The sequence below is a fragment of the Pinus tabuliformis genome, chromosome 2_1 (assembly GCF_031772625.1).
Source record: "Pinus tabuliformis cultivar Carrire ecotype Pingquan chromosome 2_1, CPIR1, whole genome shotgun sequence".
Classification (NCBI taxonomy): domain Eukaryota; kingdom Viridiplantae; phylum Streptophyta; class Pinopsida; order Pinales; family Pinaceae; genus Pinus; species Pinus tabuliformis.
Window position 1 is genome coordinate 836,369,389 of NC_142299.1, and position 27,943 is coordinate 836,397,331.

The 27,943-nt window shown below is 34.4% G+C and overlaps 1 protein-coding gene across 1 annotated transcript; it reads left to right on the forward strand.

The window, feature by feature from the left end:
* The first annotated feature begins 808 nt into the window (after window positions 1–808).
* Window positions 809–25,545, forward strand: LOC149203252 (uncharacterized). Its single transcript, XM_089400162.1, has 2 exons — window positions 809–1,276; window positions 25,485–25,545. Exons 1-2 carry the CDS (start codon window positions 938–940, stop codon window positions 25,497–25,499), a joined length of 354 nt encoding a protein of 117 aa, XP_089256288.1. The 5' UTR covers window positions 809–937; the 3' UTR covers window positions 25,500–25,545.
* Window positions 25,546–27,943: the final 2,398 nt, after the last annotated feature.

Consider the following 27,943-nt stretch of genomic DNA (forward strand, 5'->3'; position numbering starts at 1 on the left):
ATAAGATGACTTAAATTTACAATTAGATTATTTTGCTGATTTCTTATTTCCAATAACTATTATAATTTCTTATTTTTAACAATTTTCTTTCACCGCACAATTAGATGATAGATGATATTATGTGTATATATACCAAATAGATTTCCTTTCGCATATAAATGAAGTTACTAAATTTCATTCCCTAATATATATGTATAGCACTGCAAAATAAATGGTTAGATATCAACGTCGTTTGTCCAGTGAGATTTGATGGTGGGAGAAATGGGCCAACCGACTTTCCCTTCACGACAACAATAACCTTTACGGCATTTGGACACACATGCCTACACAACAGTGACTTGTTGATCGTTGTATGTCGGCCAACCAACAAAAAGAAAAAGAATACATTGTTTTCGCGCTGTATTTAATAATTTTTAAATTATACAATACCGTGTTGTGGGGTTTATATATATAATTATAATAATATGGATTTAATATTAAATGATATTTCATTTAAATAGTTATTACCAATTGAGTTGTCCCAAAGACTTTGTAAGAAAAAATCTTACATATTATATTTCAATATGTTTAGTAACGAGAAAAAAAAAAAAGTGATACCCATTTTTTCTAAATCTATATCTAATATAATAGATTGTTGTGGGATTTATTTATATATATATATATATATTTATTTATATTTACATCTATATTGAAATTTTATTTATATAATCATCATTAATTAAGCAGTTTCAGAGGTTTTGTGAGTTTAATATTATTATAGAAAAGTCAAACATCTGTTTAGTTATTCCCTCACCAAAGCAGCTGCTGCTCCTGCTCCTGCTGCCGCCGCCGCCGCCGCCGCCTCTGCCTGCTGCCGTTGCCTCCTGCTGCTGCTGCTTGTGCGATCTGCCCATACTGGCCATAGAAATCTTGTGCTGCAGCAGCAGTACCAGTTAGTATGTACTTAGTTGCCCCTTTCGGGCAGCGCTGTGGTGAGGGAAACATTGTGCGATCTGCCCATACTGGCCATAGAAACTCTTGTGCTGCAGCAGCACAGGAGTTTCTATGGCCCATACTGCAGCGCAGCAGCACAGGAGTTTCTATGACCCATACTGCAGCACCACAAGAGTTTCTATCGCCAGTATGGGCAGATCGCACAAAGTTTCCCTCACCACAGCGCTGCCTGCAAGGGGCAAGTAAGTACATACTAACTGCTGCTGCTGCACAAGATTTCTATGGCCAGTATGGGCAGATCGCACAAGGTTTCCCTCACCACAGCGCTGCCTGCAAGGGGCAAGTACATGCTAATTCCTAATACATACTAATTTCTTTAATAATTTTGGAGGTCATTTAATATTGCACTTAAGTGATTCTTTGCCATTTGTTTCACTTTCACTTTCTGAAAGTGGAAAACATTAAAATCCATTTCCAGCCATGAGAAAAAGGCTTCGGTGACCAAGTGACGGATTTGCATAAGCGGTCCCAGGAATTGCATAAATCCCTTAGCTATAGATAATCAAATCAGTTTGTACATTGTGCCAATGCTTGTAATTAGTAGTTCCTTCAACATAAATGTATTTGTAGACTAATAATAATTCACAAACAAAAGTTAGGGATTCATTACGAGGCTATTGTTAGTACCTGACATAGAGAGATATTACTATGGTTTATACTTTTGAATATTATATATCAAATTTCATCAAATTTCTATTTTCCAAAGAGAGATTAGATTAACCATTGGCAATATCAATTTCAAAAAAAAGGAATAAATGTGTGTGGCTATAATATTGACCTAAATATGATAAATAACAAGGGAAAGCTGCAGGGTAGCTAGTCTCTACCAAGGTTAAAAAAATATGTTATAATTTTATTAACAAGGAAAAAAAAAAGATTGATTTGTCAACAATAGTGTGATCAATATTTTATAAAATTTTACTTAAAATTTGTAAAACTTTAACGGTGCCTCTGATCCTGGCTTGCCAATCGAACAACACCTACTTTCATTCCTTTCAAAGACTATTATTGGATGCATAAATTTTTATACTTGACTATTTGTAGCCTTGGCTAAGCCAAGGTTGAATCAGATAAATAATGCACAATAGTAACCCACATACAAGATGAGATGAACCATCTCACCAACACCATGATTTATCATGAAAATGCATACTTGCATACATACATGAAAATAGGTTCTTTGGATTCCTATAAATTTGGATATTACGAACTACTATTGACAAGATTTTAACATGCTTGATTTTGTGACTACCAACTTTCCAACATGTAATAATTCATTTATACAATTATTTATGTCCTCCCCCTTAATGGATAAATTCATTCTATATCATTCCTAGCTTGTCTCTACATGTTATGAATTTATACCTATTTTCCACATTATCATTTGTATTACAGTACATCAAATAAAATTTCATTTGAGTGAATTGTTTCTCTTACAAAGTGACCCTAAGTTTCAATGTTCATTGATCCTACATGATAAATTGGACTCATTGCCAATTTTATTGAGCATTGATTATCAAATTTCATAGATATAGGCAATCCTTGCCTTTTGACATGTCTTCAAGAATACACCTTAGCCAAATTGCTTCACAGGTAGCGTTGCACAATGACCTATACTCAAATTTAGTTTAGGAAAAGGAAACAATTAGTTACTTCTTGCTACTATAAAACACAATTGTAGATTCAATACTAAATATATATCTAATGGTGGATTTTTTAGCATCCAGATCTCCTACCCAATCAGAATTTGAATAACCTATCAACTCAACATTCAAATGATTGGTATATTCGATATTAAAATCTACAATCCTTTTCAAATATTGAATAACTCCCTTAGCTTCTTTATAGTAGTTGTCATGTGATCTAGCCATGAACTAAGCATGCTAACTAAATTGCGGTATTAGATCTTGCTGTGGCTAGATGGTTTATAGTTCTTACCAAAAATGAATACAAAGTACCATTTACTTCATTTGTACCATATTCAATGAAAATATTAACTTTCTATTCTAATGGAGCGCATATTAGATTACATTCACTAATATCGAACCTTCTATTTAATTACTTTGTATGCTTAGTTTGAGTGATCAAATTCTTACCATATTCCCTCTAATCCTCAATTCCTAAATAACAATGTATCTCACCAAGATCCTTCATTTCAAATTCTTAAGATAATTTCCTTTCGATCTCAATAATCAATTTTATATCACTTTATGTTATCATAAAATCATTAATATACAATGAAATCAAAGCAACATTCCCATTTCTATCTTTCTTTATGTAAAGATTTGAATCAATCTTAATTTTGATGAAACAATGTTGAATGAAGAAAGTGTTAATTTTCACGCATCATGACTCGAGAGAGCTTGTTTGAGACCATATAGTGTTTTGTTTAACCTGCATATAATATTTTCTTATCCTTCTCTACAAAACCTTATGGTTGAACATGATACATTTATTCTTTTGATTCACCATTTAAAAATATTGACATAACATTTAAATAACATAATTTTCAATTGTATGTTCGAGTTAATGCAATCATTAATCTAATGGCGTTCATTTTAGTTATAGGTGCAAACATGTCCTGTATTCATTATTTTTGTGATTATCCTTTTGCAACCAATCTTTCTTTAAACTTGTCTATAATATCGTTGGCATTGAAATTTGATTTGAACAACCATTTTGAACCTATATGAAATTTATTTTTCAAACAATTTATTAAGTTCCCAAGTTTCATTTTTCTTTATGGAATCATATTGCTCTTTCATAGCATTCTTACATTCCCTATGATCCTTTTCTTGCTCAAAATGACAAAGCTCTTCTACAATCATAACTTGAGTCATCAAAGCATAATCTTTACATCTAACAAGTGTCTAAATTTCAAACAAGTATCTATGACATGACATATGAATAAAAACACTTGAATGTATGACATTTTCATATTACAGTCATTTATTTATATTGATAAAGTTGCATATGAAATAAGCAACTTGAGTTTTTTGAGATTATCACTTAATGTTGTTTCTCTATCAACAAAATTGCCTACATGTCTTCTATCTTTAGATTCATGAAACTTCTTTTGCCTACTATCCTTAACATAATGCTCAAATTTACTAACATGAGTCATTCTTCTTCACACTTGTATATATCCTTGATGATGCCCTAACTTGATACAATTTTACATTAGAATTGTCTCCAACATTCTTTTTGACTTTACCATGCATAGCTTTTTGGCTTTGGCCAGAAACTCTAAATTTGAACTCTAAAACCTATATTCTTCCTCTATTCCTCTTAATGTAATAGGATACTTGTAAAATCATAAAACCAAGGTGCTTTCTCTCTTGTTGCAACGATGATGATAAACATATGAAAATAATCTAACATACAATTTAATGCCATGTGTCAACTCCATATTAATCACTAAAGAATTACACATAAGGTCCATCTTATTTTGTCTATGGGGGATGGTAGAGTTTAACCTAAAGAGTAGTTCAATGAAAATGTAAACATGTGCAGTAGGCCTTAAGAGTCTACTTTTACATTCTTATAATTAATTACATTTGAACCTAAAGACTTATGCCCTAAAATATCAAAACACCATATGCATATTATTGATAAATTGAATAGAGAAGACTATACTTCAAACTTCTTTTTATTTTGTGATTCTTTTATAAAATATGCCTAAATATTCTCAAAACTATATATGTGGCATAGTGGTATACATTGTTGTACAATTCCATAGGTGAAAAAATCGATTTCTCACGAAGATCTAATCTTAACCTTTCCATAACATGATGAAGAGTTAGAACTTTTGGTCACTAAAGTGGTCCCTATGATATAACTAGAGAATTAAACATGTCTATCCATTTGATTCATATGTTGAGGAGAATTTTTCTTTGGTCTCTTGTGATAGAACATGCTATAAGAATGGATGGGTTCCATCACCTTCCATATCATATTTATAATACTTTCAAGGCTTCAGTATCGAGCGGTGGTCCCCACTAGTCAATTAAAGGTGAACCCTATGTATCTCCTTTGGTCGACATAAGATTCACCTTCTATAAGGTTGTATTTTAAAGGTGGTCCTTTTGGTATTTTAAAGGTGAATCTCATCTATCTCTTTTGGTCAACATATCCAAGTCATTTTGGCTTCTGAGGAGAAGATCTATCCAATCTTATAGTTTCCCTGGAACATTCACTTTTAGTTGACCTCACCAAGTCCTTTTGGCTTCAAAAATGAATGTATTCATATCTACCTGGTCAAGATCCTTTATGACCTAGCCAAATCCTTTTGGCTACCTCATCATTCCTTTTAATGAGGGAGCCATCTTCACATCATACTAAGCTCAAATTTATTCACATCTATTCATTTATGAATATGCACTGGAGCTCAAATTCTCCTTTCTTCATCATGTCTCAAATGAAGTGATCTAGTCATTGCTGTATGCAAAGACTTACTTCATTTCCTAAGATATATCTAATATTCATCATAGGTACAAATATACCATCCTTCGTCTTTTACTTCCTTTTGAAGTAAGTCTTTCATGTGGTGATATTGGTTTCCTTTTGTTACAATAATAATCATTTCATCAACTCTTCCATAAGCAAGTTTTGGTGCTCCCTTTGTCACGTAAGCAAGTCTTTTGTATTATTACTACTCCCTTTGGCTTGAGAGATACTTTCAGTCATAATTTTGTTTATCCCTATTGATTCTTAGTATAAATAATGTTCCTAAAAACCTTACGCAAGATATAAAGTAAGAAACAAATATAAGGACAAATGATGGAAACAAATTTAGTCAAAATATAAATATAATAATTACTTATCTTTTATTTTGTATTTGTCAACTTCCTCGTGATCCTAGCTCCCTTACGAAAATCCACCTGCAATCTTTAGTCTTAACATCGATTATACAACTTTATTTCTTGTAAGAATTATAAGAAATAGGGTTTGTTAATCCCTTATATATTATACTTGCATTAAGTATTCCATGTTTGCATTAGGTTTTAGCCTTCAAACCATAGGATTTACAATAGGTTTCCCTTCACCTTTCGTAAGAAAAATCCTTCTTCCTGCTATATAGCTTAGTACTTTCTAATGTTGTATTAAGTAATTGTAACATTAATATTTATAAAGGTCTTCCTTTTAGAGGAAAGATTTACCATATAATTATAAAGAAAGTACCAAAGCTATGCATAAAAAAATATATTTAAAAGAACAAGAAATTTGAATAGAGCAAAGATACTTATATCTTAATTGAAAGAATCCTTTGGATTCCTTTGAGGTGGTTGGTTATCCACATCCTTGACCATCATTTTTTTATTTTTAATTATCAATGCCAGGTCATCTTTATTATTACCAAGGAACTGCATCATATATCAACATTCTATCTATTGCATTATGGTTTCATCTCAAAACCCCTAGGATTCAAGCTTTTAATACAAGTTGTAGTTTCCAAGTTTCATAAGGTTTTCAAACCTTAAGACTTCCAATATTTTGTGTCATACAACCATAATGATCTCAAGAAAAAATCCACTCTTTAGATTTTGGGAGCCTATCTCCCTTTGACTTGAATTATCTTTTAATATTGTTTTTTTCATCTTAGAATTATGTTCAGCGTTATTCCATCAATCAATGAAGGATTTTCCTTCGAACAAAGACACAATCATTACATTTCAAGTCATTTTTTCAAATATCCAATGAAAGTGCAGTGTTCTTATAAAAAATCTCTTGTAGTGTCAAGATTTCATTATGGGGACAATTCTCTCTTGGAAATACTTGGACAATTCTCTCTTGGAAATACTTGAAATCCTTAGAACCTTAATTGTCTTCTAAAATGAACTTGGCTTGAAACTCAGTCCCGCAACTCAGCTTTTAACCTAGCTCAATTTGGGTAGGTCGTGACTTTAAAAATCCAGTCTTATTAACTTTGGAAATGTTTCAAATGTGGCCTTAGATCAAGCCTTTATTTGCTTCAGAAAATTTGGTCTAGTTTCCAAACAATCTTCTCCTTGGATTTGGTTTTTTATCTTCAACTCTTTCCAAAATTAAAGTTCATCTCTTTCAATGGTTGCTCTTTCACCTAGGATTTGATACCATGCTGATTTTTGTTATAATAGAAACGATTTTTCTAATCTAAAAATTACTTCCAATGATGTGTAACCTCATGTTGTCTTTATGTTGATTATATCATTAAGTAATTATACATAGAAAATCTCAACTATAATGAAATATTAACCATAGGATCATAAAGATATATACAAACACAATAAGGGACACAAGATTACTTTGTGAAAAACCAACCTTGGGAAAAAACCAACCAACTTTTCTTCTAAGGAGAATTCAATATTCAACAAAGTTTATAATATAGATTGTCTATAAATATGTGCCAAATTCGAAGCACAAATACCAATCAAATGTGGTCAAAGGAGAGAGAATATTTGACTTCTATTTATCTTAATCAAATCAAGTTAACAAGTTTCATTTCGGTATGCCTAGAAAGATCTGCACAAAATCTTGGCCTTCTTCAGAAACTCAACTTTCTTCATCTGCTTCAGAAACTCAACTTTTTACATCTGCTTTAGAAACTTGACTTTTTACATCTGCTTCAGAAACTCGTTTTTCTCTGTCTACTTCAAAAACTCGGCTTTCAACCCAGAGATGCATCTTCTTCATAAACTCAGATTTTTGTGTCGTATCTTCTTCAGTTAAATGAGCAAAAGGTATCTTGTCTTGTTAGATACGAATTTATCCATTTGGGGAAGTCAAATTGAGTATTTATATTGGTCAAGTGGTTTCCCTTTTGACCAAGGTTCACCTCTCTTGATGGGGCCAACTTAGGCTTCTTAGAGCCTACATAAAAAATAAAGTTTCCTTTTAATATTTATAATTTTCTTTTGTTGATTTTGCAGGTTCCTTGGTATGCGTGAATACCTCTCGATGCTACAAAAATCAACATTGTGGTGGTCACATTTGAAGGGCTTAGGAACTAGAGGATATCACAAGAAGATATGACATGTCTCTTGATTTCAAGAGTGGGTTAATTGGAGGAAAATATAGGCAGAGATGGTATAGTGTCCTAGTTATAGTACTTACGGGTGGTGCCCAATGTAAGATAAAGGCATCAACAGTCTTCTTTGCCTTATTCATTATTATGTAATTTAGAGACTCTAATATCTAGGGGTGGTCCCCACTCAAGGTAAGGTATGTAATGTCTCCCTTTTGATTCCTTCCCTCTTAATTACCCCAACCCCTATGAGTGTTTCCCAATGGAACCCTAGGAATTTGAAATGGGAAAGAAAAAAGAGGCCATGGATTTGAAGGATTTCACCCAAATCAACAGGAATTATAATGACATTGAACAATCAAATGATACAAAACAATTACTGCAAAAAATATATTAAATAAGTCTTATGTCTTCAATCTCAAGGGATGGTCCCAACTAGTTGATTAGAGCATCCAAAAGGTATTTTTCCTTAACTTTATTTTCAATGGTGGTCCCCATTAAGGGAATGAGGAACTTGAGGAGACTGCTAAAAATATGATTTAGTTTCTTGATTTAAAGGGTGGTCCATAGGAGGATATTGTAGGTATAAATGGTATAGTGTCACTGTCTTCATATTGGGAGGTGGTCCCTAAGGTAATATCAAGACATCAAGGGCCTTCTCTACTACATTAATTGTGATGGATTTTAAAGGATTTTATCTTTGGATGTGATCCTCACTAATGGAACAAAGCATCATGAGGTATGTGACACCTCCATTTTCAATAATTATCTCTTGGTCACCTTGACCTCTATGAGTGTCCCCCAATAGTACTTGCGGAACAAGAGATGAGAAGAGAGAGAAAAAAGCCTATGGAGCTAAAGTATTTTGTCCCAATCAACAAAGCCAAAAGATAATAGCAACAATCAAAGAGACATACAAGTGAACACACAAAGGTAAGAATGCAAGTAGAAATATATTTTTGGAATCATATACATGTGTTGGGCTAATTAATTACCTTAGTTATTAAAATATTTCATACATTTTTCAACCTAAGGTCCAAATTCTTGTAATATGTTGTGCACTATATGTGCAAGATAAAAATTCTTAACTTGCATTAGTTTGTCTAAGAAACAAAATGTGTACCATTAGTCTACGAATAGAAATGAAATTATGAGAAGAAAATGCACCACACTTCAGAAGAAAATAAATCACAATTGAGAAAGTAAACAAATGGAAATATAATGCATTGCAAATTAAGTAATGCTCTGCGAACTTCACATTTCTCTCTTCATGCTTATATCTTGAGGAATTCATCCACTTTCCATTGAAGTTTCCCTTATCTCTCTTATTCCAATATGTTCAAAACTCAACCCTATGCTTAGATTGCTCATAGAAATACTTATCCTTACGGATAGTGTCCTCCAAGGTTCTCGACTCATCAAACTTAATTCTATCTCAATAATCTTGTGGTGACCCATTGAGGTACATTTGAATATTAACCTTCTAAGCTCTAATGTACAACACATACCTCAATAGTTCTAAGAATATGTTGGTGTAATCAAATGTGGTAAGTTTCATTAGCTTATGCGTGTGGAACTCTTTAATTTTTTTTTCATAGTACCTCTCAGAAATATTTCTCAAACTTTATCCATGACAATTCTCTCTCTCTAATTCCCTTGACGTATCTCAAACCCTCACACCATATATCAGCTTTGCTCTTCATGCTGAAAATGGCTACTCTGACCTTCATGATTCTAAACTAGTCATGGACTGAAATATTTCTTCATTCCCAACAAACTTCTGATTCTTTAGCCTTCATACCTTCTCCATAAAAGTTAGGGGGTTTTGCTTTCTTAAACTCCTCCAACATTAATTTTTTCTCACTCCTCTTTTGTTATTGATGTCTTCTAATTGCAACACTAGACAACTACTCATGGTTATCTACACTTCTTTGTGGAGCTCCTCCTCTCACTCTTTCTTCTCTTTCCTATTGATTTTTTTCTTTGACCTGATTCCTTCTACCCTTTTAGTCTCCAATCCATGCTTCCATACTTCAGATCAACTTTATTTTGACTTGTGCCTACCTAGGTAGTTGGAACCAAACCCATCTTTCTTTTTCCATTGCAGATCTAACAAGCTTTGTAAAATCACCACATTTACTTATGCTTGTTTTTCTTCATCTTTGACAATCCTTTCATTGTTTACCTTACAACTTGTCAACTCATCCCTTAAGCTCCCGAGGGTGTCCATCTAGTGAGGGGAATTTTCTTTAGTCCTCTTCCCGATTATGTTGGGATTTATCTATGTTGTATTTTACTATTTTGTTGCCCATTCATTTATTTCCATGTTATAAATTTGTGTCTTCTTATGTTCTATCACATAGGCATAGCTGCTAATTAAATCTAGAATGAATATAGTAATTTATTTCCTTGTTATATCAACATTAAGTATGTTAATTTGAAGTTGTTCACAATACAAAAACCCATGTTAGTCACATAAAATAAAAATACATGTAAGCATCTATCAAGGTTAGCAACCACATTAATTTTAAATCCAAAAAAATTAGCATGTGCAATAGTTAAATTGTTGTATTAATTTAATTTGTGAGCCACTTCAGGGCCAATGTTGAACCTAAGCTTTCATATTACTTTTTAACACTCCCTCCCAGCCCCTTGTCCCATCTCAGGTTGTTAGAGGTGTTACTTGTTTGATTTAACCTAAATACAAATGTATGTTGTAGGGATGGGGTTACAATTTTACTTTTTGTAAAGTCTTCAAATCTCAGAGAAAAATCCCTCACTTCATTTAGTTCGTTGTGATATTAACAATGATATAAATTTACCTCAATCTAATTCTTGTATTGAAATGTATTCCCTTTAGAATTTTTTCCAATCATATTACACCATGTAAACATTGACCTTCCACATAGCATCCATGGTCCCTACATGGCCCATGTGGCACTACCATGACAATGTAGGTGTGGGGCCCACGAAATACTCACTCATGGTGTTATGTGACACTTCATCATTAATATATCTGACCCACAGCTCATCCATCCCTTTAACCTTGTGCTACTACACTACACCCATGGATGGATGGATCTTTGGATCTATATGTACTTAAGGGAAATCTAGTGCAGGGCCCACCATACACCATGTAGTGTCCATGTGGTGGCCTTTAGCACTATCACCTAGCCTAAAATTGGGGTCTAATGATTCCCCATGCCTTGGATTTTTTTCATTTCTTTCTCATTATATCCATCCCATGAGCATCTAGCCATCTCAATAATGAAGCAATCCTTACCACCCCAGACCCCTTAATTTACAGATCCAAAGCTTTATGCAAAGGTAATCTAACATCCAAGCTCATATGGTCATGTGTGTATGGGGTTGTCCTTGCTGACCTCTAGATCCCTAGATCCCCAATGTAGAAGGTGATTGAAAGGAGATATATGGATTGAATGAAGTCTGATCCACTCATGAAGTAACCACTCCTTTCTAGCTTTGAACCGCAGTTCACTAAATAAGGGTGACATCTGATAGAAGGCTTTGACCCAAATGAGGTGCAACCTGCACACAAAGGAACAATTCCTTACCAGAACCTTACCTTGGATCACTAGATTTTGTAGGTGCGCTAAGGGGAAAGGAAATTAAGAGAAAATAGGATAATTTCTTAAAACAAGGGAAATAGTCCAAACACCAAATTCCTAAGATGTGATGAATGAGGCTAATCCTTGACCTCTAGTAGATAACATCAATATACAAACCACTCATAAATGTTTTCAACTCACTGTTAAGAAGTTTAACACACATTCATTAATATGGTGAATTCTAATTTAATAAGTGGAGTCATGATCAAACAATACCAACAAGGAAACTTGTAGAGATTCCAAGTTTGCAATAACTTTCACAAGGTAAGGACCCACCAACACAATCATGAGTAAGGCAACAATTTTCCCAATTTCAATAATTAATGTAACTAAGAAATTATAATATAGTTGTTTAGTAATGAGTAAACTTCAAATAAGCAATCTTAAACATATAAGATATCCTGAAATTTATGAAGATGAAAGTAACCACATAGTTCAAGCATTAATAATCACCAGTAATACATAAGATAGCTCATCAACCATGAATATGATAGCAATTTTATGAATTCTATCATGAGTAATACAAAACCACACATATTCCATTCACATAGAAAAAAAAATTCATAATCCATAATCCAAATATGCATAAGCTATTATGCATTGGAATAAATGGAAATGGTTGGAAACTGAAGGAGGGACTTCAACTCTCCACCCAACCATAGGCTAGCTACACTACCATATTTCCTGCAATCGACCATCCCTAACCTGTATCCAAGGTCTAATGGGATTCCTGCATAGGGGAATTTCACTCCAAGGCTTGATCAAACACTTAGTAGATACATTTCACTATCCAAGTGGTTTAAAAATTGTATTTTCATCATAAACAATGCATGGGTCTATAACCCATTGTCCAGGTGGTTTAATAACTCTCCAAGTAGCACCATAGTGCTTCAAATTGCCTTTTCTAATTGGTTTATCGACTATACAAAAAGCACCACAGTGACCCACTTACTCTCTTAGTTTAATCACATGGCTTCACATAAGGCCCAGACGGGAATAATGCTTAGTTCTAGGAGATTGGATCCACTGTTTTGGTGGTTTAGCAGTTGCCTTTTCATAGCAAGAGCTATGAGGTTCTGTAATCCACTCTCCAGTTGATTTAAAAACTCCTTATCAAGAACCACAATGGCTCAGATTTTCCTTTCCAAGTGATTTATCATTTATACATCAAGCATCACTGTGATTTGTAATCCATTGGGCCTCCCACTAACCATTTAGGTTTAAACTCATCGTCCAATAGCCTCCACACAATATATAGCGGTTGAAATTCCAAAACTTAGAGCATAACCAAAGGGACATTCTATTCTAGTTATGTTTTTCTAATAACTCCTAGATCTTTTCTTCTCTACAAGGAATTTTTCTTTATCTACTTTCTAATATGTGTGATCTTCTTTGCATCTTTTTTCTGTGTCTGTTTTCTTATATTCTCCCTTCCCTCTCCCATGGATCACTCACCTTTTTCCTCTCAATATAGTCACTCCCTGCCTCAATTCACGAGGAGAGGACAAGGATGGGTGTTGTCCTCCAACCTTGTTTCCCACTCCAAGACTTCATAGTATGTCAACGCAGGCAGCCCATGGTCAACATGATAGTTAATGGGAATAATTGAGGTAGGTACAACATAATCACAACACACCACAAGTAATTCAAACAACCCATGCAACCCCATCCCCCCATCCTCCCCAAAAAAATTGGATATGTGTCTCTCCCATTGTCCAACCATCAATTCTTTTTCACCTAAAGTAAAAATATTCCCAAAAATTAACATAGTGATATTTACATATACAAGGTTTACCAAAATAGGTTGTTTTAGGAGAAATATGTCCACAATCAAATTTGACTCACTCTACAACATACATATTATTTTTTGTAACTTGTCTTTGAATGGTTTAATCAACACTATATATCATTAGTTTTTTTCCATGAGAACTAATATTGTGGGCTCTTGTGTGACCTCTCTTCACACTCAGGATAACATGGATTATGTTGCCTCATTTCTTTATGCTGGTTGTGGTCTAAATGCTTGGCTTGATTCTAGAAGTAACTATGCACCTATATACTTGTTGACAATGTTGGAAATCCATCAACCAAGGGGGTCTCCCGAATGTGAAGTCCCTATTAGACATCACATCGTTTGGGAAAGCAGCCCCATCCGGGATATTGGCTCGACTGCCATATATTCTTATAGGTTTTCCTTGGCTACAAAGTTCAACACAAGAGTGTTATGCACAGGTAATCTCAGATCAACACGTGAATAATCTTGGTGAGTGTTTAGTTTTATGTAAGTCAAGATTCTTCTACTGTGGAGGGAAAGGAAAGTAGGAATCTAGGAGAGAGGTAATAGTACCACCCTAGTAGAGACACACAAACACATAAAATATTCATCTAACATCCAATGGAATAGTCCACAATGATGCGACAGTCATTGCAACCATTATAAACAAGAAGTATTTGTCTAAAATCTAGCAGAATAGTCCACAAGGATGCGATAGTTATAGCAACTGTTACAACACATTATCAATTAGATAAGCACTAAAATAACAAAAATAGTTCAACTACTTTAATACAGGTGAAATAAAATATGATTCATAAATATTCACAGAACAATCTTACAAATATTCATAATCCATGCATGAAAATGTGTCGGCCATTAGGCTTCAAGTATTAATTAAAATTCCTAAGACACATGTATACGATGGACACCACTAACCCCAATAGTGGAGTGTTGGAGCCACTCCTTTCTCCCCAAAAATAACTAGCTGGTCTCTCAAATGCCTTTTCGGAGGAGCCAAGGTGAAAAGTCCTTTCCTCATACAATGAGCGTGTATATATAAGCAATGGGGTGATGCTTCACCTCCCTTGTGACTCTTTGACTACCCTCATGATTGTTTGACTTCTTAAGACTTTTCAACTTTACATGACCCTTCATCTTCTATATTTTCCCTTTGGACTTCCACTTTACAATACATTTTTGAATATAAAATTACATAATCCACAAGAATGATGTGGCATATGACGACTCATGGCATGACATGGCATGACGCTGCTAACAAGGACTTCTTGATGACATGGCAATGTTGAGCCATTATTTTTTCTCCTTTGTCTTTAACAAAAGATGTGAAATTATTCATTTTCATGAGAGATATGTTTTTTATTCATATTGACCCTTCAAAGGGTTGTGAATCAGATGGGTCTTCATGCGATCTAGATCTTTGATCTTCTGTTGTAATCTATTGTTCTTTGTCTTCTTGCCTGATGATCATTTTATCCCTTCAGCTCCATATGTGTCTTTTAGCATGTCCTCCTTCTCCATCTCCTTCTTCATAATATTTACATAGCATGATAGAGTTCCTGCATCTAAAATCCACTCATGAAAAGACCACATTAGTACAATAAACTCTTAGTCTAAGATGTTGAATGACAATCCACTGACTAAGCCAAAATTGAGTGTCATGCTGAGGGATAGGCTAATTGACTACATAATTGCACAACTTAGGAAGTCAAGGGTTATGCTTGAGCCTTGAGACTACGCAATGTGCAACTTAGGCATGGACTAAGAAAAGAGATTAAGCAGTTGGGGAGCTTCGGGATCCAGGCTGAGGGATTGAACACTGGTTTTTCCCATTGTGCAGTTCTAGAAGTTAGAGGATCGTAGGTGATTGTGAAATTTACCAATTTAAGAGCTTAGGGTTGAGGCTTGAGCCTTGAGACTACGGAATGGGTAATTTTGAGGCTCAGTGAGTCAGACTATAGTTTTTCGCACTGTTTATGTCAACTACGCAGTTCTGGGAGGTAGAGAAAACCTAGTATTTGTGCAGTTACACATTTCAAGAGCTTAGGGTTTGGGCTTGAGCTCAGATACTACACAATGTGGAATTGGGGCGAGGCTAGAAGGCTGAATTGCTTAATTTTAGAGGCCAAGGCTTGGGCTTGAGCACTAAAATTGTACAGTGTGCAGTCCTGGAAGGAAGGAACTACGCATTGTACAGTTTCAAGAGTCAAATGGCTAGGATTGTGAAATGCACAGTTCAGGAAGGTAAGATGAGGCTAAGTTCCTGGGAATTTTCTAAAGTTTGGCTAAGTGTGGGATCAATGAAATTGATGTGAATAATGATAGGAATTTACTATAATCACACACTTAGAGTGATTGAAGACACAACATAGGTAATCTAGAACTCATTAACAACATACTTCCCTCAATGCAACAACCTTTACAACAACTTGCGACAAGTGTGACACTAAGGATATGCTTTGCGACGATAGTGTCGACACTTGTGCAACAATGCTTAAAACTTTGGAAATGAGTGCGATGAAGGTTTACATGGTAAGATCAACTCATTTAACCAAGGAGAACCTCTTGAAACCACCAAAACAAGCTTATGTACATTGTGCGACACTTAACATGTGAGAAGATGACAAGTACTAAAGTGTGAACGACACTTGCGATATGCGAATGATAGTGAAAGAAACACATGCCAAAGCAAAGATAACATGAAAATGACACTAATTAGAGTGGAAGCAAGCAAAAGTGATAGTTAAAAAGATGAAAATGACACTCACAAAAAGAAAGGTGCGCGAAAGTGATAGTTTGCAAAACTTGACGAAATAGAGGTACAAAGGAAACTAAAAGTGAGAAATTGTCGATGTCAGTGTGCACTGACTATCGAAATGGATTGGACATTGCAACAAAATATGTGAAATCCTTCATCAAAATATGTGAAATGATTCATTTTTATGAGAGATATGCTCTGTTCTTCAAATCCACCCTCCAAAGGGTTATGAACCATAGGGATTCTTCATGTGATCCTGATATTTCATCTTCTGTTGTAATCTAGTGTTCCTTTTTCTTCTCGCTCGATGATCATTTTATATCTTTAGCTCCATATGTGTCTTTTAGCATGTCCTCCTTCTCCATCTGCTTCTTCATAATATTTCCATAGCATGATAGAGTTCCTGCATCTGCAATCCACTCATGATAAGATGACATCAATATGATAAACCCATAGTCTAAGATGTTGCATGATGATCCATTAATTGAGCTAGAACTGGGTGGGAGGATGAGGGAGAGGCTCAGTGACTGTGAAATTGTGCAGCTCAGGCAGTTAAGGTCCATGATTGAGCCTTGATACTGCACAATGCACAACTGAGGGTTGGATTGATAAAAACGATTGCATAGTTGGGGAGCTCAGGGTTCCAAACTAAGGGCTTGAACACTTATTTTTCCCATTGTGCAGTATGGAAGATAGAGGATCCCAGGTGATTGTGCAATTACATAGTTCAATGGCTTAGGGTTGAGGCTTGAGGTCGAGACTCCCAAAATTCATAGTTCAGGCTAGACTATATAGGCAAATTGTGAAATTTTAAAGCTCAGTGAGTCAGGTTGTAGGGTTTTGCACAATTTTTGTCAATTACGTAGTTTTGGGAGGCAGAGCAAACTTGGTGATTATGTAGTTGCATAGTTCAAGAGCTCAGGGTTTGGGCTTGAGGTCAGAGACTGTGTAGTGCATGGTTGGAGATAGGCTGGAGGGTTGAATTGTACAATTTTGGAGGCCAAGGCTCGAGCTTAAGCACTGAAGCTGCACAAAGCATAGTCCTTGAAGGCAAGAACTATGCATTGTGCAATGTTAAAATCTAGAGGGATAGGACTGCATAATTCACAGTTCAGGAAGGCTGGATGAGGTTAAGTTGTTGGGAGTTTTCTGAAATTTGGCTAAGCGTAGGATTAGTGAAACTAATGTCAATACTGATAGGAATTTACTATTATCACGCACTTATATTTCTTGACGACACAACATAGATCATCTGGAACACATTAAAAACATACTTCCCTAAGTGTCACAACCTTTCCGACAACTTACAACAAGTGCAAAATTAAGGATACACTTTGCAACAATTGTGACGACTTGTGCAACAGTGTTTAAATCTTTGAAAATGATTGAGATGAAGGTTTACATGGTAAGATTGACTCATTTACACAAGGATACATCTTGAAACCGCCAAAACAAGATTATGTACATTGTGCAACACTTAACATGCAAGAAGACGACAAGTTCTAAAGTGTGAATGACACTCGCTATATGCGAATGATGGTGAAAGAAACACATGCCAGAGTGAATATAACATGAAAATGACACTAATTAGAGTGGAAGCAAGCAAAAGTGTCAACCAAAAACATGAAAACGACACTCACGAAAAAAAAGGTACGCGAAAGTGATAACTTGTAAAACTCATCGAAATAGAAGTAAAAATGTAGCTAGAAGTGAGAAATTGTCAATGTCATTATGCACTGACTGTCGACATGGATTGGGCAACACACAAGCATAGTATTGATGGACCATGCTATGTTTGTTCAAGCTTGCGTAAAAGAATGTGCACATGGACTTGTTGTGGGATGAGCATGTGTGAGAAAGTACCCTCGACACTTCCAATCCATGAAGGGAGCTCAAGAGAATCAACTAACTAAGAAGTGACTACAGAATGACTGATCACAAGATTCGCAATAGGCTCCAAAATTCGTGTGCAGGTAAAATGTTGGAGGTTGTTTGTCACAGGTACAATAATACTCATCACACTGGTGGTTTTTGGGGTGGTCCTTGAGTGGTTCTAAAATAATTGAGGAGGTTTCCCCAAACCAATCTTTGAATACCATGTAAATTCCATTAAAATTGGTGGTTTTGTATTTTGGATCTCCCCACTTTTAATTGTTCACTAGGTTTGTGGGGATGGAGGAGGAGGAAAAATGAGTTATAGTGGTCGATCTCGAAGTTGTATGAACTCAATTTGGAGAAATGATTTTACATTGGCTTGGTGGAAATTATTTTGGACATTTGACTTTATGGTTGAGCATGATATGATGAGGGATTTACTTGACAAACCCATCCAAATTTTAGATAGTTCTCGCTGCTCCATCTATATCACAATCTTTGAGAATATGAGGCATGCATATTCTACAAAACTCTACATTGAACTCAATTTTGGAACACTAGCAAAGAATTTTGACTTAGAATGATGAATATTGTTATTATCCCATCTAGTTGAAGTCCTTCCCTCTATTAATATTATCTTGCAACTTCTACCCTTCACCTTTATATGGACTTCACCATCTAAGGCCTATTATCTGAATGCCATTAGATAAACATTATTTGACATGAAGGAATACAAATAAGAAAAGTTGCAATGTGAAGGTCTATGTATTATGCAACATTTTTCAAAATCTATAACATCTAAATGAGAAAAACTAGACTCTACATTGAGGAGGTTTAGAGGTTCCATCCAAACCCCCATTGGATAATGGAAGTGGTTAACATCTCAATCTTGTTCTAATATAGGAACAACAAGAATACACTCGTGATTGTTAATTTTCTATGCCAATGTATTTTTAGTGCTATCCATGGAAACTGTATAATGGAATACTAAAATAATAAATGATTGAGAGTTTAAAAATGCTCACTACTTATCCTACTTTTGTTTCCTTTATTATTTGAAGATAACAAATATCCATGTAATGAATACCATGTGATCCAGAGGACAAGGCCTCCATATGGAATCTATAATCACATCCTCTTAAAAGTGGGGGCTAGAAACTCCCATTTGCTCACCAATGCAGCTCCTTGAGTCCAATGCACCATTCACTATTGTCTATATTAGGTCCATGTGGCCTTCCAAGAACACAAAAGTGGCCCTGCCTTAGCTCTATCACAATGAGCCATAATTTGATATTCTACTTAGACTTCAATATCAATGTTGTATCTAATTATTTCCCTCTATAGATGAATAATAATAAGGTCCCATATGTGAATAATAACAAGGTCCCATTCCCTAATCATTTAATGTTACAATCATCCCATATGTGAATAATAACAAGGTCCCATTCACTAATCATTTCATGTTACAATCATCCCATATGTGAATAATAATAAGGTCCCATTCCTTAATCCTTTCATGTTAATATTGTTTGCATTCCAAGTAAGTGTGGCCATTTTGACTTATTACTTCTAAATAGAACTCAAATTATTAAATGTGATGCAATTCCTACTTTGTTTCCATGGCATCTAATTACTAATCATGTGCATTTTGCTCATTAATGATGGACATAGTGTCATTGTCTCTTTATAATGAAATTTATTTTACTTTTACTTGGTCAAGTTGTTTGAGTTCTCCAGAGATTTCATTAGGCTTGACCAGTGGCTTGAGAAACTACAACCTATAGGCATCTAAGCCATCAAAATCACGCATGATTGCACTCAGCTTGGGCCACACTAGCCCTTAACATGGCTCGATTTTTGGCCACGGAGTTTCGAACCAGTGACCTTCACATCATAGAGTGACTTAACAGTACTCCAACATCGTCTATTTTACGTTTGTGGGCATAATGCATTTTATCATTAGGTTTTATTTTTATAGTAGATTATATTGTAAACAAAATTAAATGGATATCTTAGATTGCATAAATCCCTTTGCTATAGATAATCAAATCAATTTGTACATTGTGCCAATGCTTGTAATTAGTAGTTCCTTCAACATAAATGTATTTGTAGACTAATAATAATTCACAAATAAAGTTAGGGATTCATTACGAGGCTATTGGTAGTACCTAACATAGAGAGATATTACTATTGTTTTGTTATATATAATTAATTGTAGATTGATGTAAATGAAACATAAGATTTCTTAAAATTTGAAAGGAAAAATATTATACTTTTGAATATTATATATCAAATTTCATCAAATTTCTATTTTTCAAAGAGAGATTAGATTAACCATTGGCAACATCAATTTCAAAAAAGAAGAATAAATGTGTGTGGCTATAATATTGGCCTAAATATGATAAATAACAAGGGAAAGCTGCAGGGTAGCTAGTCTCTACCAAGGTTAAAAAAATGTGTTATAATTTTATTAACAAGGGAAAAAAAGATTGATTTGTCAATAATAGTGTGATTAATATTTTATAAAATTTTACTTAGAACTTGTAAAACTTTAACGATGCCTCTAATCCTGGCTTGCCAATCAAGCAACACCTACTTTCATTCCTTTCAAAGACTATTATTGGATGCATAAAGTTTTATACTTGACTATTTGTAGCTTTGGCTAAGCCAAGGTTGAATCAGATAATAATGCACAATAGTAACCCACATACAAGATGAGATGAACCATCTCACCAACATCATGATATATCATGAAAATGCATACATGCATACATACATGAAAATAGGTTATTTGGATTCCTATAAATTTGGATATTACGAACTACTATTGAAAAGATTTTAATAGGCTTGATTTTGTGACTACCAACTTTCCAACATGTAATAATTCATTTATACAATTATTTATGTCCTCCCCCTTAATGGATAAATTCATTCTATATCATTCCTAGCTTGTCTCTACATGTTATGAATTTATACCTATTTTCGACATTATCATTTGTATTACAGTACATCAAATCAAATGTCATTTGGGTGAATTGTTTCTCTTACAAAGTGACCCTAAGTTTTAATGTTCTTTGATCCTACATGATAAATTGGACTCATTGCCAATTTTATTGAGCATTGATTATCAAATTTCATAGATATAGGCAATCCTTGCATTTTGCTTGTCTTCAAGAATACACCTTAGCCAAATTGCTTCACAGGTAGCATTACACAATGACCTATACTCAAATTTAGTTTAGGAAAAGGAAACAATTAGTTACTTCTTGCTACTATAAAACTCAATTGTAGATTCAATACTAAATATATATCTAATGGTGGATTTTTTATCATCCAGATCTCCTACCCAATCAGAATTTGAATAACCTATCAACTCAATATTCAAATGATTATTATATTCGATATTAAAATCTACAATCCTTTTCAAATATTGAATAACTCCCTTAGCTTCTTTATAGTGGTTGTCATGTGATCTAGCCATGAACTAAGCATGCTAAATAAATTGCGGTATTAGATCTTGTTGTGGCTAGATGGTTTATAATTCTTACCAAAAATGAATACAAAGTACCATTTACTTCATTTGTACCATATTCAATGAAAATATTAACTTTCTATTCTAATGGAGTGCATATTAGATTACATTCACTAATATCGAACCTTCTATTTAATTCCTTTGTATGCTTAGTTTGAGTGATCAAATTCTTACCATATTCCCTCTAATCCTCAATTCGTAAATAACAATGTATCTCACCAAGATCATTCATTTCAAATTCCTAAGGTAATTTCCTTTTGATCTCAATAATCAATTTTATATCACTTTATGTTATCATAAAATCATTAATATGCAATGAGATCAAAGCAACATTCCCATTTCTATCTTTCTTTATGTAAAGATTTGAATCAATCTTAATTTTGATGAAACAATGTTGAATGAAGAAAGTGTTAATTTTCACACACCATGACTCGAGAGAGCTTGTTTGAGACCATATAGTGTTTTGTTTAACCTGCATATAATATTTTCTTATCCTTCTCTACAAAACCTTATGGTTGAACATGATACATTTATTCTTTTGATTCACCATTTAAAAATATTAACATAACATTTAAATAACATAATTTTCAATTGTACGTAGGAGTTAATGCAATCATTAATCTAATGGCGTTCATTTTAGTTATAGGTGCAAACATGTCCTGTATTCATTATTTTTGTGATTATCCTTTTTCAACCAATCTTTCCTTAAACTTGTCTATAATATCGTTGGCATTGAAATTTGATTTGAACAACCATTTTGAACCTATATGAAATTTATTTTTCAAACAATTTATTAAGTTCCCAACTTTCATTTTTCTTTATGGAATCATATTGCTCTTTCATAACATTCGTACATTCCATATGATCCTTTTCTTGCTCAAAATGACAAAGCTCTTCTACAATCATAACTTGAGTCATCAAAGCATAATCTTTACATCTAACAAGTGTCTAAATTTCAAACGAGTATCTATGACATGACATATGAATAAAAACACTTGAATGTATGACACTTGCATATTACAGTCATTTATTTATATTGATAAAGTTGCATATGAAATAAGCAACTTTAGATTTTTGAGATTATCACTTAATGTTGTTTCTCTATCAACAAAATTGCCTACATGTCTTCTATCTTTAGATTCATGAAACTTCTTTTGCCTACTATCCTTAACATAATGCTCAAATTTACTAACATGAGTCATTCTTCTTCACACTTGTATATATCCTTGATGATGCCCCAACTTGATATAATTTTACATTAGAATTGTCTCCAACATTCTTTTTGACTTTACCACGCATAGCTTTTTGGCTTTGGCCAGAAACTCTAAATTTGAACTCTAAAACCTATATTCTTCCTCTATTCCTCTTAATGTAATAGGATACTTGTAAAATCATAAAACCAAGGTGCTTTCTCTCTTGTTGCAACGATGATGATAAACATATGAAAATCATCTAACATACAATTTAATGCCATGTTTCAACTCCATATTAATCACTAAAGAATTACACATAATTTTTTTTACTTTCAATATATATATATATATAATCAACAATAATATATTTTATTATTATTAATATATTTTTTTACATGATATGTGTCAATTTCATGTTAAATAGGGAAGAAATTATATATTTTCTTTTTATATAATTTTTATATTGAGTTCTATAAAAAATATTTAAAGGCTAGTTATAAATAAAATATTCCAATATATAAACTTAAGTAAAATAATTTTATTAAGAAAAGTCTTTATGTATAAATCACATAAAGTAATTTTTTTGGCCAACACATTTCTAACCAACAATAATTTTACATCAATTTTATATGGAGAAATAAAATAATTGAAAAAAATCAATTAATAAAAATTAGTTCTTATTCATTATATATATACATATATACATACATTCATTATAATTCTAGGTTTATCATACCCGAAATATCTCAACGTACAAAAATAAATTTAAGATGAAAAAGGAGATTTAATATCTCTCTACCCAAAATAAAATCACAATTAAGATGAAACTTGATTCAAACATAATATAGCATTGGTATTTAATATAGAATTGAACATATACTTAGTAAACTTTTCTATGGAGATCGATTAAACTTTTTAATTAAACACATGTTTTTAATTAAAAAAAGCATTCGACAAATATTTAATTTTCTAAAAATATAATAAATCAGAGATTAAAATAAATTTACACAAAAAAAAATGTTAAAATTAATACATCAAACTGCATGCTTTTTCTTTAATATTTTTTTTTCATAATTCACATCAAATTATATGAGTATTTATTTATTACTTTGTTATTTATTAAAGCCAAATCAATTGTCTCATATGAGATCTCGCTGGTTGTTTATTTCAGATCGAAGCTTTAAGAATCATTGGTCATTTGTTAACGTATTTAAAAAGGTGGACGTCATGGATGAACACTGGTTGCCCGAGTTGATTTTGGCATAAGAGTTAAAGTTTATGAAGAAAATTTGGAGGAAATAGAATGACAAGTGGATGAGAAAATGGGGAATCAATTGGCAGGACTATCATAATTCTAAAGTGGAATTAAAAATTTGGGTACTTGAAAAATTCAACTTCCATGTGGGAAAAACAGGTTGACCTTAAAAAAAAATGATATATGTCAATAATTTAAACCGAACATAGTAGCATAATGAAAAAAACCTATTTGAGTGTCGCAATCAAGGGAAAGGCTAAGATTTTAATAGGACAACTATTATCTTATCAAGTTAGATGTGAAAAGGTTGATGGGAGATCCCAAGGAAGAGTGGGAAGAAAGAACTTGTGTCTCTTGTGAGAGAGTGGTTGAAATTGAAGGACACTTCATTATGGAGTGTTATGCCTATAAGGACATCGGTAGTCAGTGAGAAACCCCTGAAAGTGGACAGTGTTTGTGAACTATTTGTGGAAAGAAAGCTTCAAGATGAAACTTGATTGTATGATGTTTTATTGATTAGATATCTGAGTTCCTTAATTCATGCTAGGCAGGCTATTATAGGGAAAAACTTGATTGTATAATGGTTAGATATCTGGGTTACTTAAACCGTTTTGATCACATAAATGTCATTCAATTTTTTCAATTCAATTCTTTTCTGAATTGACAGTTTTCATGGCCCCTAGCTTCCTGCGCATCAATTTGGCCATATTGCACAAAGTATCCATGACCCTAAGGTTGGCTTTAATCTCTAAATTGTGGGACAGAAACGTTTCACTCTTCCGAATTTTCTGCATTTTCTATTCCATAGTGGGATTTTAAACCTTGATTTTCGTGGTTCTTTTATTTGTTTCATTTCTTGGGGCAGCTTTAAATTCAGCTTATTGTTTACTTTTTTATATTATTTATATGAATATGAACGGATAAGGTGCAGATCACAGTAATGTGCTGGCAAATTTCACCCGACAACACTTTTGATTTGAAGTGCTATCATCCCATCCGCTCTTGTATGAAACTGGTGGGATTAACAACACTCTAACCATTCAAGTGATTTTATGTGCAAAAATGTTAAAAAAACTTCACCCAGTACACATACTGAACCTAAATCAATTGAGCAATATAAAAAACGGAGGAAACTTTTGAAAAAATATTTTTAAAGTGCAGAGTAAGGAACCATCTTATTTATTTCAAGACAATCAGAGCAAATTTCCTGAGTTTGCTCTTAAAAAATTCTCAATACGTATCTTCCCTAATCCTTTTACCCTTTCGAATTTGCACATGAATGAAATTGCAGATCCCCTGTTAATAACATGTAGTCACAAGTGGATTTTGTCTTTCACTGATCCCTATTTAATTTTTAATAGTCCATTTCCTATTGTGCAGACCACCTGCATTTAGTTCCCTAATTATGCACTTGGTTCTCATGCATTTCTGATGTCATCGGTTTCATCTTTCAGGGAAGAAAATATTAAAATCCATTTCCAACCACATGAAGGTCGTGAACAGGTGGCTCATTCCGCGTCCCTCAACTTCAATATCTCTTGTATACCCTTGATATCCTTGGGATCATGCCCAATTTCTATGATTATATCTTCTAAGGACCTAATTCTGTTGTCGTTAGCTTGAGAGGATGCCCTTTCCAACTCAAGTTGGGCAGCTGTATTATGAAGGCTATTCTCTAGCCTATAATTATCCAATGTTTTGTCTGCCAAGGAGGCATACACCATCTCACCCGTTTGTTTGTGTAATTCAATTTTGTCCATAGGGTGGATGTCCTTGGCAAGGACCTCAAGATTGGTCCTTATATAATCTGCAGGAGACTGGGGCTGTGCTACAGCTGGCAAAAAATGACTCATGATCATTTTGCCTTCACTAACATCATACGCAGACATCAGTCTTTGCTGGTTAGTGGGAGCCATTTTCAACAAATGATTGTATAGTTGTATCTTTATTGGCTCATTCCTCCTCTTTATGTCTATGAACTGCTGTTTGATTCCTCCTTCAGCTTCTCTTTGGTGGCTTGAGGAGCTGACTTCTCCTCCTATTGTTCTGTCTTGTCCCTGCTGGAAGGAGCTAGCAGATGCTTCTCTACTGGGTGGGCCCATGCCCAGAGACTGCCCTATTGGCATTTCCTCCTCAGAGAAAGTATTCAGTCTCTGTCTTTTCTCACCATGACTTATTGATGTGGTTAAGGGAGTCTCTCTGTCCCTTTTCCTGCTTATATCCTACTTTTGTGGAGTTTGGAGGATTGATGCTTCAGCTGATGTTTCTTGCCTAGGCGGCACCGTGTTTTGGGCCTGCTGTTCAGTGAAAATTGGGGCCTCAACTGCCCCTTCTTGCTGTGGGGGCTGCTCTTTGTCATGCTGCCCTTCTTCTTGCTGTAATTCCTGTTATTGTTGTTGTTCTACCTGCTGCTGTACTTTTTCTGTTTGGTCTTCAGTCATGGGAGGTGGTTGCTCTTGTTCCACCTGCTTTTCTTTGCCGTTGTTGGATGTCTGTTGAGTGTCCATGGCAGCTTGCTGATGTGTTGTTGAAGAAGAGGCAGCTGCTCCAAGTTGCCTTTGATATGATAAGGAAACCTGTCCACAAGTTTCCAAGTCAGCCTCTTTTTGCATATTCCTAGCCTCTCTTTCTAGCATCTGCTCTCTAGTAATTGTCTCTTCTAGAGTGCCCTCTTTCCAGCTCAAAGAATTTGCATACTTTTCAACATGAGGCAGCCTTACATGTGAATAGTTACCCAATTTGTATTTTATCCTTCTGAGGGAGATAAAATGATTAGGGTCATAAGGTGTCCATTTGAAACGGGTTTGCAATTTGAAGCCCTCTAGGATCATATCTGCCTCCTTCCATCCCTCCTCTCTTTTGTTATATAAAAAAGGCCCTAGCTGGTTCCTTACCTTCAGCTGCACCTCCTTATTCCTACTTTGGAAATGGAAGTAGTCTGCATTTCCAAACTGCCTGAAGTATTCTAGGGCAAAAAGTCTCATAGGGACATACCTTGGCAGCCTATAAGGGTCCAACTCACAGCCATATACTCTGATTACTGTGTGATGTTGGTAAAAATACCAATCACCAATGTTGTAGGATTTGGAGAGATGGAGAACTCTCTGCATGTCATCGGTTAACCTTGGAGGAGGGACACCATACAACAATGTCATAGCTGGGTGAATGAACAGGTCTATAAATTCACAGTATGTGTATGGTGATTGAGAAATATTATGGAAAATTGAAGTCCAAAACACAACTGATCTTGGATTTCCCTGGGCATTAAGTTTCTTGAGGGGAATGGAGAAACTGTCTGGTTTATAAAACAAGAACAGGTGGTAGATGTATGAGGTGTATCTGAACACCCTTTCCCTTTGTAGTTTCATTAGCTGTTCATGGATCTTTTCTGCAATATATGTGGCATAGTCATAGTGCACAGCTGGAGGCTTTCCAGGAGAAAATATGGACAGCATTGCCATTATAGTGTCATCAACATCCTCAATTCCCCTGTACCCCAGAACGTAGCTGATCAAATCTACCAGCATTCTGCCCAAGTCATTCAGGTAGTGATATCCAATAGGAGGAGTTCTCATAGTTTCAGAGCTTGGCTGTATGAATAACTGATTAATTTTGATGATTTGGGCACTTGACAAATTACTCCCCTTCTTTACTAAGTCCAGCATGGAGAGAGGGGTCAATGGCCTTGCAGAGTGGAAATGCAGCATCTCGTTTATGGTTTCTGGGGTGATATGGAATAGGATTGAGCCTGTAGGACTGAGAACAGCTCTTTGGCATGGATCATAACATTCCTGGCATCTGTGGATCAAGTCTGGAAGGGCATTGACTTGAGGGAGGTTGTAAATGGGCAAGTTTGAGTCCCAAATCCCTAAAATATCAGCTCCACCAAGGTGTTGGGCTTTCAATTCATTTA